Source organism: Melanostigma gelatinosum (genome assembly GCF_949748355.1).
Source record: "Melanostigma gelatinosum genome assembly, chromosome: 6".
Taxonomy (NCBI): domain Eukaryota; kingdom Metazoa; phylum Chordata; class Actinopteri; order Perciformes; family Zoarcidae; genus Melanostigma; species Melanostigma gelatinosum.
In genome coordinates this window covers 7,044,101-7,061,573 of record NC_136639.1, presented here as the reverse complement: position 1 = coordinate 7,061,573, position 17,473 = coordinate 7,044,101, and the positions used below count along the sequence as shown (strand labels likewise).

The window sequence follows — 17,473 nt, the reverse complement described above, 5'->3', positions numbered from 1 at the left end:
GATTCTCACGGGTCTAACTGATTCTGCCCTGATTCTAGCTTGAATGTACATTCTTGCAACAAAGTGAGCTCTGACCTGTGAGTCCCTGGCACATATTCTTGAATGTATCAGTTGCACGGGTTTCATGAGAGTCAGATCATATATTTGAATAAATCCTTGTCCAGTATGTGTGCAGGTTAATAGAGGTGTTGTGTTCTGTTTATATACGTCTGTGTGTGTGTGTGTGTGTGTGTGTGTGTGTGTGTGTGTGTGTGTGTGTGTGTGTGTGTGTGTGTGTGTGTGTGTGTGTGTGTGTGTGTGTGTGGGTGGGTGGTTTGGAGTATGGAAAGGGGCTGGCAGAGGAAGTGCTGGATTCAGATGACTTAACACAAGAAATGAGCTGGGTTACTGAATTTAAACTCAATTCAGTCCATGCAAACTGTCTCCCCGGCTGACCGATGATCCTGAGGGACTGAGAGACATTAAAACATTTCTGAATTCCAAATGTTATTTCTGACCTTTCGATTGATTGTCTTTCAGTAGCTTGGCCTAAATGTTTCCCTACTTCTCACTGAACATTTAAACTCAATTATGTGTGAAAGATGTGAGACTCTTTGATGAGCTGCTGACAACCTGGCCCTAAAAATGTGCAGGGATGAGAGATATAATTCCTTCAACAAATATCAATGAACATGCTGATGAGTGAGAGAAGCCTTCAGAAAGATTGAGGTTTATGGACTTTGCAGAGCAGTGCATGATCGTTAATTATTTTCTTTGTCCACTTATTCTTGTTGATGATCATGGGACTAGATGCAATCCTCGGATGCACTGGAGTAGCACGACCCCTCCATATCAGGGCAGAGTAGTCCAATAGGCCAGAGGCCGTCAGGTCAGCCACAGAACAGATGACAGGAGACATAATAAGTGAGGATATTTACACAGAAAGAGGATAACGTTGGTTGAAGGACTTCAGTAATTTGTCAACTGCAACCTGATGACTCATGGCTCGTGCTTCTCCCTGTCTACACGATGGAGTGTAGACAGGAGATGAGGTTGCACATCACCTGAAATTTAAACTATGCACCACAGCTATGTCAATGCACCTCTCTCCAGGACTGAGCAAGTCAGGAGGAAGTGAAACTACTGATTCCAATAGAAATTAAAATTAAAAAAAACTTCTAAAGATGGGAAACTCAAACACTGTTGGGACAGTATGGACAGCTTTGCAAGTGTGTAAACCAATTTGTGAATGCATCAGTAATGTCACAAGCATGCCAAATATATCCAACCGGTCTGCAGCAACAACTGATGCAACCTGAAGCAAGGGGGGATTAGCTGTGCACTGAGTCTGTTAATTAATGCATTATAGCTCGTAGTTACTAATTTATCTGCTTGTATTTCTCAAAAACATGTTTTTCTGTCTTTTAGGTATGTTTTAACTTATGCGCATATTCTTGTCACATTCACTTTTTTTCAAGTCGGTTCACATGACGGGTAAAGTAATGCAACAAGGATTGAATTACTTTTAACAAGCCTCATTGATTATATATCTGTAACCATGTTGTTACTAGTATGACCCAGTTTCTTTAGAGTGGTCATTACATTTTCATCCTGTTTCTTAGTTTTTCTGAGGTAAATGAGGTTCTGACCTCAATGTCTTCTTTTTAACATTTTAATTGGTTTATCTTTTTATCATTTTTATATCTCACAAGCAACAAACATTGACAAATATTAACACATTATAGTTTAAACACAAATAATGTTACAAATTAACCGGAGCAGCTAAATCTAATTCAATAACGAGGATGCTTTTACTGCCCCTTTAAGAATGAAGTCAAAACAAAGCGTGTACCCTGGACGCGGCCGTACGGAAGTGGTTTTGTTTCAGTGGCTACAACACTAACTTACGTGAGAAATGAGGGCCGCTACATATATAAAATTCAGTTAGCTCTCTTAAACCCCTTTTTTAAATTTCATTAACGACATTAGATGTTTATTTGTCATTATTTTGATATTGCCTGAAGTAAACGAGGGATAGCTAACGTTTAGCTAGCTCGTTAGCTAGCTTCACTGATGTCAGCAGCCATGCCGTCCTACTCTGAATTGAGGAAAACCAACCACTTCTACTACTTCATCAAATTTACCTTAAATGTCTACTCAATGCTCTTCTCGGTAAGTATCCTGTACATTTATAAACATCCGCATTCTTTGAGTTTGAGCTTGTCTGCTAATTGTAGTGGACGTGAACCACCCACTAGCGTCAGTGAGTCATCGCTCAGAACCTGATGAAAAACACTCGTGTTTAAACGTTATCTGCCCCAGACACATAACACACCTGTTAGAGCATAAACGCAGGCATATTCAGAGTCTATATGATCTGCTGTACAAATCGGCATGTACCCTGAACCAGGATAACGACACATTGGAGAACAATTTCAATCTAAAACACGGATTCACCTAAAATCCTGTCGGACTTCCGCCTATTAACGTTACAGCGTGAAACGGGGTATAACTGGGTTTTTAATGGCATAAATTGCCCTGTGTTGACATTGGCGCATTCCGTATTTACCAGGAGACTATATTGATTAAAACACAAGTCATTCATTTTGTTAACAACATTGTGTTTTTGTTGTTGAGTAACGTCACATAAAGTTGACGTATTTTCTGAAGGGATCTGGTTTGACGTTCTGTGGATGCTAGCTAGCTGGTGAACGATTAGCTTGCAGGATAGACATTAGCGCCACAGAATTACAATCTGTTGACCAAAACGGGATTTTTGGGCAATCCTAATAAACAAGACACTAATATGTAGCATGTGGTATCTATCCACGGCGATCTCTGGCTAGCAAACAGCACGGTGGTGCAGGGCGTTGTATCCACATAAAGCAGGGGAGTCAAACTCATTTTCACTCTGGGCCACATCAGCATCACGGTCGCCCTCAAAGGGCCGGTTGTAACTGTATAACTGTAACTTCTCCTAACATGTTAAATAACTCTCTCTGCATTTGATTATTGTTTATTCAAGTGTAAACATATTGTACATGCAGTTATATAAATGAAAAATGATATTTAAACACATTTCTGTTATTATAACATAAATCATTTTAATTGAGGGTTAAGAAACCCACATGACTCTATCAAAGATCAAACTATTAAAGAAAATAACAAAGACAAATATCAAACACAAGTTATTACATTAACTTTGTTCAAAGCTGTTTGTGTCACCTCTCTGCATCACTAATGTTCCTCCCTGTCGTCGTCCTGTGCATGGCAACTACATCCAAGAGCTCCTCACTGAGAGTCAGGTCTGATGAACATGGATAGATGCTCTGTATCCGTGTTGTCTGTGCTTTCATCAACAGTTCATTAGAAACACAAGTACCTGCTCGTCTCTTAGCTAGCTGTGTTGTTAGATTGCTGCTAGTTCATGAACTCGGTCTGCGATGGTGTTTCTTCACAAACTGACATTTGTAAAAGTCTGTATCTGGTCGGAGCTCTGCTCGCATACCTTTAGCATGCACTGGGCTGTAGCTGTGTAAATATATTCTGCTGTGATTGCAGTCTGCCTTTTAATTCTTGGACAGTTTGATGTTTTTCTTGGAGGCTAAATTTAGCTCCGTGTTTGGTGTCAAAATGCCGACGTGAATTGTATCCTTCATCACCGACACTGCCTCATAACACAGAAGACAGACCCCTTGTTCTCCTTGAAGCACAAACATGTATTCGCTTTCCCAGCTTTCATTACATTTTCTTCCCTCTGCGTCAATTTTTCTCTTCGTGGACATTTTGGGATTATTTGTCGATCTTTTTCAATCGTTGGAAAACCTCTTTTCGGGCTGTTGCCTCTCCTGTCCACCTGTTGTGATCATTTTAATGTCGGTACACAGACAACACGCTATCACATAATTTCAACTTTCTATCTCATAATTTCGACCATGGGGATACTTTCATTTCCAAGTCTAACTTTTAATTATTTTTCCAAAAAATAAATAAAATAAATCTTTTTTTTAAATTTTAATTTTTGTTTTGCAGGTGGATTCGCGGGCCACATAAAATGACGTGGCGGGCCGGATTCGGCCCGCGGGCCTTGAGTTTGACACATGTGACTTAAAGGGACGCTGCTGTGGGTAAATAGTAGTGCCGACAGAAAATAGGAGCGATGTGAAAGTCTCTTTTGTTGCTCATTCAACCAATCCATGTTCATTTAAATAATTTAAAATAAATCATAACAGTAAATAATATATTAATTATTACATACTATGCCTCCCTATTTTAAATGTTATCTTCCTAACCGTGTTGGTAAAGTTAAATTATTCCAAACTCAGTTTAAATATCTGTTCACAGTATTCTGGTTTGTTTGGAATAAGGTCAGCGGACAAACAATCAGTAACTTTTCACAGCTGACCACTGATTTATTTTGATGGTAACACAAGTCTGTGGCAGATGAACAAATCCAAATATATACATTTCAGCTAAATAAGCATCAACCTTTTAGGGTTTCAGTATTTCCCACACGTCATAACACAGTTTTCTTTTATTAATTAAGCCACACTTATCTAAGAATACACAAGTAAATCTATTTGGGTAACTTTGGTTGTGGTTGGAGAGTTTTTCTATGCACCAGGTAGGGTTGAGCAATATAAATATCAAGTTGATATTATGATACGACACTAGATATTGTCTAAGATTTAGAATATCGTAATAAGGTTTAAGTCTTGTCTTTTCCAGGTGTTAAAGGCTGCATTCCAGGAAAGGGATGTTATTCTCTGAACTTCCCGAAGCTGTTCCCACCTTATTCCACTTAGTCATTATGTCCACATAACTGAAATCACATGGTGTAAATATTTTGTCAAAAATATCGGGATATTTGATTTTCTCCATATCGCCCAACCCAGCCACCAGGCACATTGGCAGCTAAATCGATTAGCTGCCCAGAGCCAGAACTTTGATCAATGTGTTTTTTTTTTCTTTATGTGTATTGTTTAATTTAGGGTCCAACAGACGCTACATTGCTGGACAAGCCTTGCCATGCCATTGATAAGTAAAGATGAGTCATCCTCAGCCGTCATGGGCCCACTTAACTCCTTTGTTTTATTCCTCCATCTCACCACTACATCACTTTTATCGCCGGGAAAATTCGCGCAATAATGTTAACTTTGCACCCCCACCAATCAGCCTGACTGCGTGTGTCATATATATATATATATATATATATATATATATATATATATATATATATCTCCATGTCATATATAAAACTCTCCATATGTATATATGTATGTATATATATATATATATATATATATAGCATATAAAAGCAAATTATGAATGTGACTCCAGAACCTCAGTAGTTTGATATCATTAGCACTCCAGAGTCTCTTTAATATGATCTGTCGCTCCCCTCTAATATCTCTGCCGCTTGCTGCTGTGATTCAGGCCAGTGAGGCCCATCTTAATGACCTTAAAGCTGCAGATCCTCATCCAGTGGAACTTGAATAGGTCTGGTTGATGTTATTTTCTCTCTTTTTGTTTTGCTCAAGGTTAGTTACACTCGTACCACATCATACTACAAACACTATTTTTTACGACACATTGTATTCATTTAATGATTACCAGCTCCAAAAGCCATCCTGACTCTAAAGTAGGCTTACGCACTCATAGAAGACCAGCTTCATTGGTCAGTATCTCAAATTAGTTAACAAACTCATGTCTTACACCTCAATGGCAGCTAAAATATTCAGACATAATAATAGATTCCCAACTCACATTTCAAAACACAAGTAAAAAAATAGCTGTCAAAAGAACCTATGCTTTCTTTATTACCATCAACCTGCCACCGACTAAAAATGAGCCTGTATGGCTAAATCTGGCACATTTACACCCATGGATTCAAGTGCTCATGTTGCTTAATGTCTGTTGTTCCCTCTTAAATTTAGCTACATAAACAAACAGGTTTAGGTTTGACTTTTTGCAGTAAATAGAGTTGAAGTAGACAGACCCCACTCTTCAGGCAGATTGCCTCTGCGTCCAAGTGAAAATCAATAGCAGGAAAGCAAGCGCTGTTTGTAACTTCTCTTTTTGTAGCACCTGCATCAGTTGAATTTAAACCGGAGGACAACACTCTCTCCATTTGACTCATTTGTCTACATGTACTCTGATTGTTTACAGTCTTCAGTGTCTTTAGACATACGGCTCATTTTCATGTACGGTAATGCTCTTTACAGCGATTCGCTGTGGGACACTGATCCAGCACACTCACCAGCTAGATCTAAGTACATGTAATCATGTACTTATGTACAACGTTGAGGTTTCTCTATTTTACCTTTCTGCCAGTTCACCGCCTGGACACAACCGAGGTGCTCTTGAGCAAGGCAACTCTTAACCGCTCGGGGGCTTTGCTCTATCTCGCCACCTGCATGTCTACGACTCTTCTTTATCCTTCTACTCCACTCTTTGTACTCTTTACTCAACTGCATTTGTCTGACAGCTATAACTACGTTACTGATGAACATTTCTACATTTAAAACAAACGTATAAAACAATACAATGTTAAAGATTAGACCAGTGATTCAGTCTTTTTCAGATGTCTATGGGCAGCTTCCAGTTCCACCAGAGTGATTCCTCCTCTTAACTTACCAGATGGTTTTGTTTAAATAACTGTTTTAAGGCCCCAAGAGGTCAATTATCTGATATTTCTAAAAAAAAGAAAAGAAGCAAAGATCAGCAAAAGGTCTCCAAAAGATATGAATACATATATATGTGTCGCAGATCTTGATCTCCTCTTTTCTTGCCCCTTTAACCCTCACAACCCCCCAACATTTATCTGCTGACTCGCAATCTTTCTATATTTTGTGCCCTTAATCGTCAAATGTTGCAGCCTTAACCCAACATGATGTGAACACTCTGTACATCTTCAGCACACGCTGGGGTTTGTGTACCAGGAACAAAACATCTCAACCTGTATGTTTAGTAAATACATCTTTTCTGCCTCATACGTCACCTACTTTAGACTTTTCTGTGGAGCACTATGATGTGGCAAGAACGACCCTGGGAGCAACGCTAGACAGGAGCGCATTGGCTGTAACAACAGGGCATGGTCATTCATATCGCATAATGTAGACCCAAATATCTGAACAGAACATTTCCTGACGTGTGTTATGGCTGCAACGATTGAACTGTAATTTAAATTGAATCAAAGAATGACGAATGAAAGTAGGCCAGCTGACGTACGGATGTCATTGCCTTCCTCGTCAGGTTGGTGGTGGTGTTAAACCGAACTGACTATCAATCACTAATTACTGTTGATTTGCTCTTATTTTTCAATAGAACTAGCTAAATCCTCTTGCTGTCTTTAAAGCCTTGTTCTCTGTTACTGCGTCATAGTTTTCTTGCGCATCCAATCGGGTGTTTTGAACTCATCTTGTATGAATTTCCTGCCATGGCCTTTCTTATTTTAATATGACACGTTCAGTATCGGGCTTTGAACTACAGGGCTGGACCCGAATATTTGACTATTCGGATATACGATAGAGGTGTTCGCTTTTCAATTGTGGTATTTGGGTAATCGTCTGGATTACAAAAATGCATAAAATATTCCAAATCTTTTGGAAAATGTTTCTTATTCAACAACGAATACAAATACAAACAACAATACTGTAAAATAACAGAATTGTTTTCCTCCTCTGGTTGCAGAAAGAAGTCTGATTGTATAGAAGTCTGAGAAAACTTCTCACTTGACTTATTAGCTCTGTGAACATGAGTTTATGGTCTGAATCGCTAGTTTCAAGTCTTCGTCAAAACAGCATGATGTTCCTTTCGTAAATCACGGTCCATTTAGAGTAAAAAAGATGTTTCCTCTTAGAACTTTAACCCTTTCACTCTGTGTTTTCAGTTCATGGAAGTTAATCGTAAAATGTTGGTCTCCTAAAAATTTCTTTTTCAGCGTTGCTCGAGTCAACAACCGGACAACCTCTGGTTGTTAAAGAAAACAAAAAACAATTGGCCAAAAACCAAGGTGTCGGCGGCCATAATGTCAAACTTGAGGCTTCAAAACCGCAGTGCACGAGAATGAATAAAGCCCTCTAGTTCAAAAAGCTGAACACTACTTCAAACTGAGGATTGTCACGGTGTTTATCTCATGAACCCCCCCCCCCCTCTCCCTACAGCTGATGGGTCTTTGTGTGCTGTGTGTGGGGTTGTATGCCGAAGTGGAAAGGCAGAAGAATAGAACCCTGGAGGGCCTCTTCCTGGCCCCTGCTGTGGTGCTCATCCTGCTGGGCCTGGTGATGTTCACCGTGTCGGTGGTGGGCATGGTTGGATCGCTCAGGGACAACAAGAACCTGCTGCACATGGTAGGGATGATAGAGGAGGAGGAGGGGATGTGGCCATGAGCACATGTCTTTTAATGTTTGTTGTACATGACATGAGATATATATATATATATATATGTGTGTGTGTGCAAATGTTTATTGGTAGCATTTTAATTGTCAGTTTACAGTTTGCATTGTCAGCTGAGTTACAAAATCAGGGATGTAATGAGGAATAAAATAGGAAATTACACATACAAGGGTACAACTTCAAATGTATGTGTGTAAACATATACGTATTTGTGTACATGTGTATGTAAATATACAAATTGCACACTCAAAGCTGAGACATGTATACTGTGATCAAAGTCTGCCCGGCAGCAGCAGTTCATAAAACATTTAAATCCGTGACCACTTCGAATTCACCTCCAATGCAAAACGCACAGCTGTTGGTTTTCACCAATAATAGAAAAAAGAGCTCAGTGTGCAGGGATATATTATTGTAGTTGCTATGCAACTATCTAATTGGCTTTAGCTAAATAAACTGAACTGAGGAAAGGGGGATTAAAAATTCACCATAGAAAAGGAAGTTAGTGGTGTTTCTACTCAGGCTTTGATGAAGAGGACGAGAAGCGTGTCATACTGAGGAAGCCCTCGAGTTAATGCTCCGCTCTGAGGAACATGGACCTGATGCTCCTTCATGTCTGCTTGTCTTGTTAGCATTTTTAGTGTTTGTCAGCAAAAATCCATAAATAATCCAATAAATCAAACAACCCAATACATATTTCCTGCGGATGCTCTATGAATTAGTTCTTTCCTCTCTCCGCAGTTCCTCTGTGTTCTCTGTGTGCTGCTGCTCCTGCAGGCGATCGGGCTCACCATGGCTCTCATCTTTGAAAACAAGGTAAACGTCACATTCTCTCGCGTGCTGTACATTCTCATGTATTATCAGCCTCTGGCCATAGTGAGGTCACTGCTCCTTCACTGTACTGTCTGACTGGCAGCACCTCTCCTCTGTGTTTCCGCTTCATCTAGACCTCTGCCTTGGTCCAGAGCAGTATACGAGAAGGAATTAAGCACTACTACGATGATCTGGACTTCAAAAACATCTTGGACTACATGCAGGAAAAGGTGGTTTGATATTTTATCGAGAAAGTATGAACAGAATTGCAGTATTGTTCTGAAAAGTGTGGCTTTTTTTGATATTGTTGCAATAAGTAGATGCAGGATAAAAAGATCTCCAGGTTGATTCTCTCACAAGAATTCCTTGTGCATTATTCAGAGCTTTAATAATGATACATTTGTTTCTTAGTAGAAGTCAGATGGTCACACAGCTTTTGTTTTCCTGCATTGTAATCCAGCTGGTTCAGCGCCAAGCTGGTCATTTCATCAAAACACGACATGACTTTCAGTATTGTCTTTATTTTCAGAAAGACTGTGGGAATAGTCGGTCTGCTTTGTCATATTTTTGTGACCATTGCGGCGTGATTCCCATTTGAAAAAGCCTTTAAGCGCGCGCATGCACACACATATACATACACACACACACACACACACACACACACACACACACACACACACACATACACACACACACACACACATACCGGCCCCTTCAAACCCTCCTGGTACTGTTTTGGCAGTTTCTCTAGTGGGCGAACAAGTAACACGACCTACAGTGAGATTATCTGAATCCAGCTACATGAAGCACAACAATGAATCGTTTTTTTTTAAAATAATTATTGTTTTTGCTTTTCTGAAAACAGACTAAAACATCTGAAGGAGTCGTTTAGAGCAGCGAAAAGATAACGGGGTGTTTGTTCGTCTACATTGATGGACGGGGTATTTATTGCAAACAATAGTGGGGGGAAAAATTTGGCAAAGATTTAGTTTGTGGCAGTATGCAGCTATTAAATCGATGAACAAGCGAATAATGGAAAATGCTTCAGTGGGTATTTTAGAAATATCATGTTCTCTCTGAGACACATATTTTATCTGAGCAATAACAGAAGAACTGACATCAGTTTTGGCTCCACTGAAGTGTAAACCGTACGTGCTCCGTTTCTTTGAAACTCTCGACAAATTAATTGGCTGTAATGGACATTTAACCTTTGACTGTGAGCTCAGAAAAGTGTCTCTTGTCTCGCAACTGCCATTCTCACAGTTTGCCTTTCTGTATCCGGGAATACTCGCTGTTCTTTCATCACCTACAGAGAGGGCATCACGTCCCGCTCCCTGCCTTGTGTCCTCCTTTCTTTTGCTTCTTTTCCCACTGCTTGTAAAAATGTCTTATTTGCGCAGCCAGTGTGGTTCCTGGCAGCATGCGGCGGAGGTCAGGCGATGACAGAGATAGAGATGTCCTTCATCGTCTGGGAAAGGTCTCAACACGTTGGACACTTAAACCCAGTACTTCAAAATGATAGCCGTTAATTGATTGTCAGAAACTCTGCAGTCTTCACGTGAGCACCCGTTTAGCACTGCAGACATTTATTTTAATTTGCTGTAGGACTTGGATGTAGAGAGGGATAATGTTGTCTTGATAAGAAGGCAACATTGTGAGGGATCTCCGTGTGGATAGAACCCCAGAAGCTGTAACTCAGCGGGTTGTTTTAGTTTAAGAGATGTTCGAGAACTTTTTGTTTTGATAGCGTGCTTTGTTCCTAATTGCCTTGTCTGAATACTGTGTTGTCTTCCAGTTTTCATGTTGTGGAGGGGATGAGTATAAGGACTGGGGAGTCAACCAGTACCATTTCTGCAACGGTACTGGTCCATTAGCCTGTGGGGTTCCATATACCTGTTGTGTCCGCCGCAAGGTGAGTGCTGGCAACACAAACACACACACACACACCAAACAGACAAAAACACACATAAAATCACATAAAACATCCGCAGCATCTGCTACTTCCTGCTTTCACACCTTTTATTTCAGTACAGTTGGTCCAGATCAAGAAAAAAAAGCGTACGTTTTAGTTCTGCTGTAGTCTGGTTGATGGTCACACCGACTCGATACAAATAAACCGTGAGGATCGACCATAACGTCAGTGACTGACCGGTAACTCACTACTGATTGGTCAGTTTTGACCACTGTCATCTTGCAGCGTTGGCAGAACATAAACCCCCGTTGGGAAATAATAATCCCTGAGACATGCAGCACATTACAGCACCACATGTGTTTATTTGAATTCTCCGGTGTCACAAGGTGCTCCCTAATAAATCATTTATTATGGGCTTGGGAAACCAGGAATCTGATTACCGGCTTTCACACCGGCCTAATTGAAGTGAAGCAAACGGGAAACACGCACCAGAGTTGGTTTAAACTGCACGTTAGGTGAGAAATACCCCAAAAAACTACAATTCAAGCTTGGATACAGTATTTTATAGGAAACTCATGGCGTTGATGCTTCTGGAATGAAACACTGATTATAACACAACATAAACTAAAACTATAATGGACATTTTTTCCACTCGCATGCCGGTAACATGACACGTAATCGGTCATCTGGAATGTTTGGTTGCTTGGAAGACTATACGGTGTTCACGGAATAGACTGTAAATAGACATGATTTCTTTGCTGACGGCACATTTCAGAAGAACCAATTCAGCCACTTGATTAGCAATTATTGATACCATGTCATCTGGTATCAGAGTATCGCTGATGTTGCAGCCATCTTGTTCAATAATCCTCGTCCCTGCTGACAGATGGCACAGATCCAAAAAAACATGCACTGAGTTAGTGAAGTCTCCGGCTTTACCAAGGCATCGTTCACTGTATGAGGAAAGCATCTCTCTCGTATATATGTGGCCTTTAGGAAAGCTCTCTCTTTAAATTCCCCTGTGGCCCCCTCCACCCTCTGTGACCGGTATCACTCCTGTCCCTCGGCTCAAAACACTGATACTGTCTCTGGAAGCAGCGGAGCTGTGCTGCAGAAACTTAATGACAGATTCATCCAATACTCTCTCTCACACTCACACACACACACACACACACACACACACACACACCAGAGAGATAGGAGTTGATTACGGAAGCTGAACACTGGCTAGGTTTCTGCTGTTATCAGTCCCTACCTGTCAGGGCTGCAGCCATTTTGCAAACACTTAAGTTCACGCTCTGGCTGACAGTGGACAGGAACACCTCTTTTTGAGGAGCACAGCTCCCTCTTCTGTCCCCATGGTTTTGTCTCTTGTCCTCTTAGCTCAGTTAAGGTCTCTGACTTTGTCAATCTTCAATCTTTGCACAGGTAGGAGAGGTCGTCAACACTTTATGTGGCTACAAGACTCTGGATAATGAGGTAAGAGTTATTATAGACACATTTTAACATTGGTTGTAAGTATCATGACTCTTAACACGGCATGTCTGGCTCACACTGGACCACTTTAGAAACCGTTTATTTGTTAACATGTCAAAACCACCTTGAAAATGTCTGCTGTCACAATTTTAGTGAAGGTCCCACTTTTCTTTCAACATAGAGCTGCAGCAATTAGTCGGTTAATTGAGGAAATAATTATTTAATCAAATTGAGATGTTGCTGTTTATGGGTTTAGTAATGGGCAAAATGGATCAAATCTAATAATGTGGAAATGATCTTATATTGTTATTTTTAATTCATAAACCCTTTTTAGATCAAGTCACCAGATGGAAATGCATGTTGTTTTGCTAATCCAGTCAGTCGTTGATGAAAAATCCCATAAAAAGTGTCTCATATAAAAAAAGTAATTAAATATATTTATCAATACTCTGGAACTAATATACTTCATGCTGGTCAAATAAAATAAACAAACATTGTTGCTAAACACAAAGAACCCTTGTTAAAGCATAGGAAAGAATTCACTTACCGTATTGGCCAGATGTTTTTCCTGAGATGCCATCAATCCAAGTAGAAGAGTGACCTCATCTCTGAAGCCTTTTCTCTTGTAAAACATGAAATACTTCCATCAAAGCACAACGTAAATCCCCCATTTACAGCTACTCTCTCACACACACACACACACACACACACAAACAAACACACACACTCCGGCTCTTTAAATGGTCATAAGGATTTCTTTCACTCGGTTTTCTGAGCATCATTACATTCTGTGACACTAATTCTTGGCAGCTTTTTTTTTTGTTTTGCAGTAAAGCAGTTGGAGGACGCTTTCCACTCATTATCCACATGCTGTTGGAACGCACTACATACTCAATTTTATGTCGTACATAATATGAATCGTATGTTTAGTATGCGGTTTTGAACAGAGCCTCCGCTGGTACTCTCTCCATTCAACAATAATAGTTGATCACGCGAATACGCAATTGTTTAATATAATACACATCCCTGTAGTATGTCATTTTTTTAAATTCGTGATTGTAAAAGAGTGTACAGGATTTTGGGCAAATTTGATAAAAACAAATTAAGTTCTGCTAGCTTATTGTCTTTTAAGAAGGATTTGCTTTGGGCTCTATGATTTAATTGTATCCCTCTAAGAACTTTATTTTTTAATGTCATGACTTGTCTTTTACAATCATGGTGTGCTGTTTGTTGCAAGCAGTCTGTAATGCTACATTTCTCTGTCTTTCCATCCTCCAGCATCTAGTTTTTACAGCCAACAGCTGAAATTGAAATACCTTCTGCTGTGTGTGACAGCTTTGGAGTGTTAGAACTCCACCGATGCAGCTTGCGAGTTTACTTCCCTTCTTTTAGAGGTAGTGACTGTTCAGTTTTAGCTTGAAACTGAAACTTTCCTCTTGTTGTCTTCCTCTGGTCTGTGCATCAGCGTGAAACCCTGCATGAGGTGATCTATGTGCGGGGCTGCATCCATGCAGTCAACCTCTGGATGAGTGACAACATTGGAATAACTGTTGCACTCTGCTGCGCAATTGGACTTCCCCAGGTAATTTAAAAGTCACAGCACCGACTCGCTGACACTGGAGTTGGTTTGAAGCCCTTTTTCCAACCAAACGCACCGCTTCAAATTAACCATGATATCTGAACTGTAAACTCCTCACTTCCTGTGACATTTAAATATTTCTCACATCAACACGGCCTGGCAAATTCATTCACACACTGCCAGAAGCAAAAGCTGAATTGATTTTGCTTTTCAAAAACTTGCTTCCGTGGCTCATTTTGTTGACAGTTTTATGCCATTTGATGAATTAGAATTTGTCTGCTACACAATGTCTGTAAATCTTCTCATCCATGTATTTAGACTTGTCGCAGCAACCTCAGAGAGAAGTCATTACAACAATTACTCTTCTAGAGCAACTGCATAAATAAATACCATTGGCTCTTTCCTGCTTCGGTATAAATTGTAGCTTATACATTTTGTCTAAAAATAGTTAATAGTGCCCTCACTAGTGAGAAAAATCTATTTATAAAGTTGCTGACTTTATTTTTCCAAACCCCGAGATGCTTTTGTACTAACGAGGTCCAACGTCTCCCTGCAGCTGCTGGGCATCATGCTGAGCTGCGTCTTCTGGAACCTGCTGGTGGACATGAGCGAGTCGACCGACATGGTGGACTTCAAGCTGAAGAAGGCAGAGGTCGAGTACAGCGAGCTGGACCTGGCCGGTGCCGGCTGGTGTATGTGTCTGCCGAGGGACGGCGGCTACCTGCCCGTCCCCGTCGTTGAGCCCGATCTCGACCCCATCGATGTTCACATGCAAAGGCTCAAGAAGCAGGCGCCTCTCACTCACTCTCAGCTCCGAGAACTGCAGCAGTCCAGATCGGCCACCGGGCTGGACGAGGTAGATATCGGCCGGAAGCAGAAAAGGGAACACTAGTTGGTCTTTTTGCCCTTTCTTGCCTTTCGGGTTTGGCCTTTTTGTTTTTCTGTCGTTGTGATCATTGCATTTGTTGAAGTTGTGTTGCACTACTTAATGGTTGAACCTGTCCGTCATTGGATCAAGAGAAAGTCGGTGAGCTAAAGGGATGAAAAGTACTTTGGCACTTTGTTGGTGAATCTGTTTTCCAACAAAACTTGAAGGAACAACATTGGCTTTTTAAAAAAAAAAACACATTTCTTTTGTCTTTGTGGCGGTTGATATTCAATGATTCGTGGTATTATGTTGCATTTAATTTATTAAAATTGTTTAGCCTTTGACATTGAGCTATGTCTCATGTGCTAAAGCTTACCTCAGGCTGTTTTGAAGAATAGCCCAGTGGTCAGAGGACAGTACTATTTGGTGTGTAAATTAATTGTAGCTTGAAAAGATGTTTTTCAGTGTCCGAGGAATAGCCGAGTATGTCTTGCGTGTAGCGTCTGTGACGGATGTGTACAGTTTGTGTATTATTTCTTTTTACTATGGTTTTGATTTGATTTCGTGCAGTCAGTGTACATTGTAAGACTGGTAGTTGTGGAATAACATGGGATGCATGTTTTGTACTGTATATAAAGTGAATTTAAAAAAATTAAAAATTCTCAGTTTACATGTTAGGTGGGGGGGGGGGGCTTCAGTCTATTCCATTTTTAAACTAAACTTTTTATTCCATCTTTTAATGGAACAACTAAAGGGATTATCCAGACTACAAATCCAGTGAAAATCTACTCTTGACGGTTTTTGTACCTGAGTTATGCACTGTTTTGAGCTTCCCCCTAGCTCCTGCCTTGTATCAACACTACTGTTCTTGTCAATAAAGCTGAATTTGTCGACTGATTTTTTTTTTTTAGTGCTGAGTTGCTTTGCATACAAACACGATGAAGCTGCAATAAATTTCAACTGCAAACTGAAACATCTTGTCTCCAGAGAGGATTATATGTCATTCAGTGTTACTCACCAGAACGCATCGTGTGAGGTCAAAAATGTTTTATTTTCTTCCAGCCTGTAGCGGCTTCTCTACAATATAAGCGGGTGATTATTATAACCAAATTTATTTTCTTTATTTAAAATCCAGATTACCTTCCAATTGACATTTGTATATTAAGTAGATGAATGCAGAGCGTTTAAACTGACAGGATGTGATCCAGCTTTGGACTTCACCGTTAATGGTTTGACATTTTGAGAAATGTGTTCATTCGCTTTCTAGACGAGAGTTAGACGAGAAGACTTAAGTTTCTTGACCAGGACCAGTCGCCAGGCAACCAATGGAGATTTTGACTGGCGTTAAATAGTCAAAATTAATTTGTGTTTTCCTGACCACTGTTCTTTGACCTCCATGGAACAACTGCCATAAGCTCACGGAAAGATGTGAAGGAGAATTCATCATTTTGGAGCAGAACCGCGGGCCAGAGATGCAATGGTGAACGTTGTTGACGTGGATTTGGGTAATTAAGCGTCTTCACTAAAACCTTTCTCAGTAAATCATTTTGGAACCTAATTAATGACGTGCATCTTAGCTTCAGCACTGTTCTCTCAAAAAAGGTCAAACGAAGTGGTAAGCAGTGACAAAAATATGTAAAATAAATTAGTTTCTTTGACAAAAGCTGATTTCTCCTTCCTCTTCCCCCCGTTTCACTCACTGCCTCCTTATAGACCTCTATCTGGATGAGACCGGCCATGTTCATTCAATTCACCAACAGCACATGAATGTACGCAGCTCGCTCTCTCTCTCTCTCCTGCAGGTCATCTCTCCTCATTCACTCTTCACCTCTCTTCCTCCCTCATCATGATGATCAAGAGGCAGCAGGTGGATTAATTATGGCAAGGAGAGGAACTGCATCAGCCATAAAAGATAAAAGAAACCACCACTCAACGGCCTGACAGCAGGATGTGCGCACATCCAAACAAGCCGTGATTATGATAAGGTGGACATGAATTGTTGATACAATCAGGAGAGGAGAAAAACACACATCCACACAGTTCCCACACCCTTATCTGTCAGGGAACAGGTTCCAGTATTTGGAGGCGCACTATCCATATTGCTTGCTGCACATATATTGAGCTCAGATAATAACACACAATGTCCAGGATTCTTGTAGATTTGCTGAAATTACAGCACACACAGCAGCACACACTGTCAACAACCTACAGCCATACGGCGGAGAGAGCTGATGAACAGCAGAGCTACAGAGAGATTATATCATTTTGTTTTTGATCATCATAACATTGCTATCATTCAAAGGAGTTGAGCTGTTGTGATGAGAATGTGTTTAAACAATTAAGTATCAAAAATAAAAGAACTGCAAAAAGGGTTAAAGGTTTGAGACAAAAAAGCTCTGTGGCGGTGATCTGACACTCAAAGGAACCACTACATAGAGAGCATACCCAGCTT

At 40.4% G+C, this 17,473-nt stretch overlaps 1 protein-coding gene across 1 annotated transcript; it reads left to right on the top strand.

Moving 5' to 3' along the window:
- Positions 1-1,843: 1,843 nt before the first annotated feature.
- LOC306778923 (tetraspanin-15) lies at positions 1,844-15,909 on the top strand. Its single transcript, XM_079270663.1, has 8 exons — positions 1,844-2,151; positions 8,145-8,330; positions 9,115-9,189; positions 9,321-9,416; positions 10,982-11,098; positions 12,527-12,577; positions 14,040-14,156; positions 14,710-15,909. The coding sequence occupies exons 1-8, from the start codon at positions 2,053-2,055 to the stop codon at positions 15,043-15,045; spliced, it is 1,077 nt and encodes a 358-aa protein (XP_079126789.1). The 5' UTR covers positions 1,844-2,052; the 3' UTR covers positions 15,046-15,909.
- The last annotated feature ends 1,564 nt before the right edge of the window (positions 15,910-17,473 follow it).

What these genes read in the sequence shown, in the direction of transcription:
- LOC306778923 (XM_079270663.1), top strand. Translation starts at nt 2,053, where the DNA reads ATGTCAGCAGCCATGCCGTCCTACTCTGAATTGAGGAAAACCAACCAC. An exon ending in TCTACTCAATGCTCTTCTCG is followed by an intron (nt 2,152 to 8,144) that starts GTAAGTATCCTG and finishes CTCTCCCTACAG; the next exon opens with CTGATGGGTCTTTGTGTGCT. An exon ending in ACAAGAACCTGCTGCACATG is followed by an intron (nt 8,331 to 9,114) that starts GTAGGGATGATA and finishes CTCTCTCCGCAG; the next exon opens with TTCCTCTGTGTTCTCTGTGT.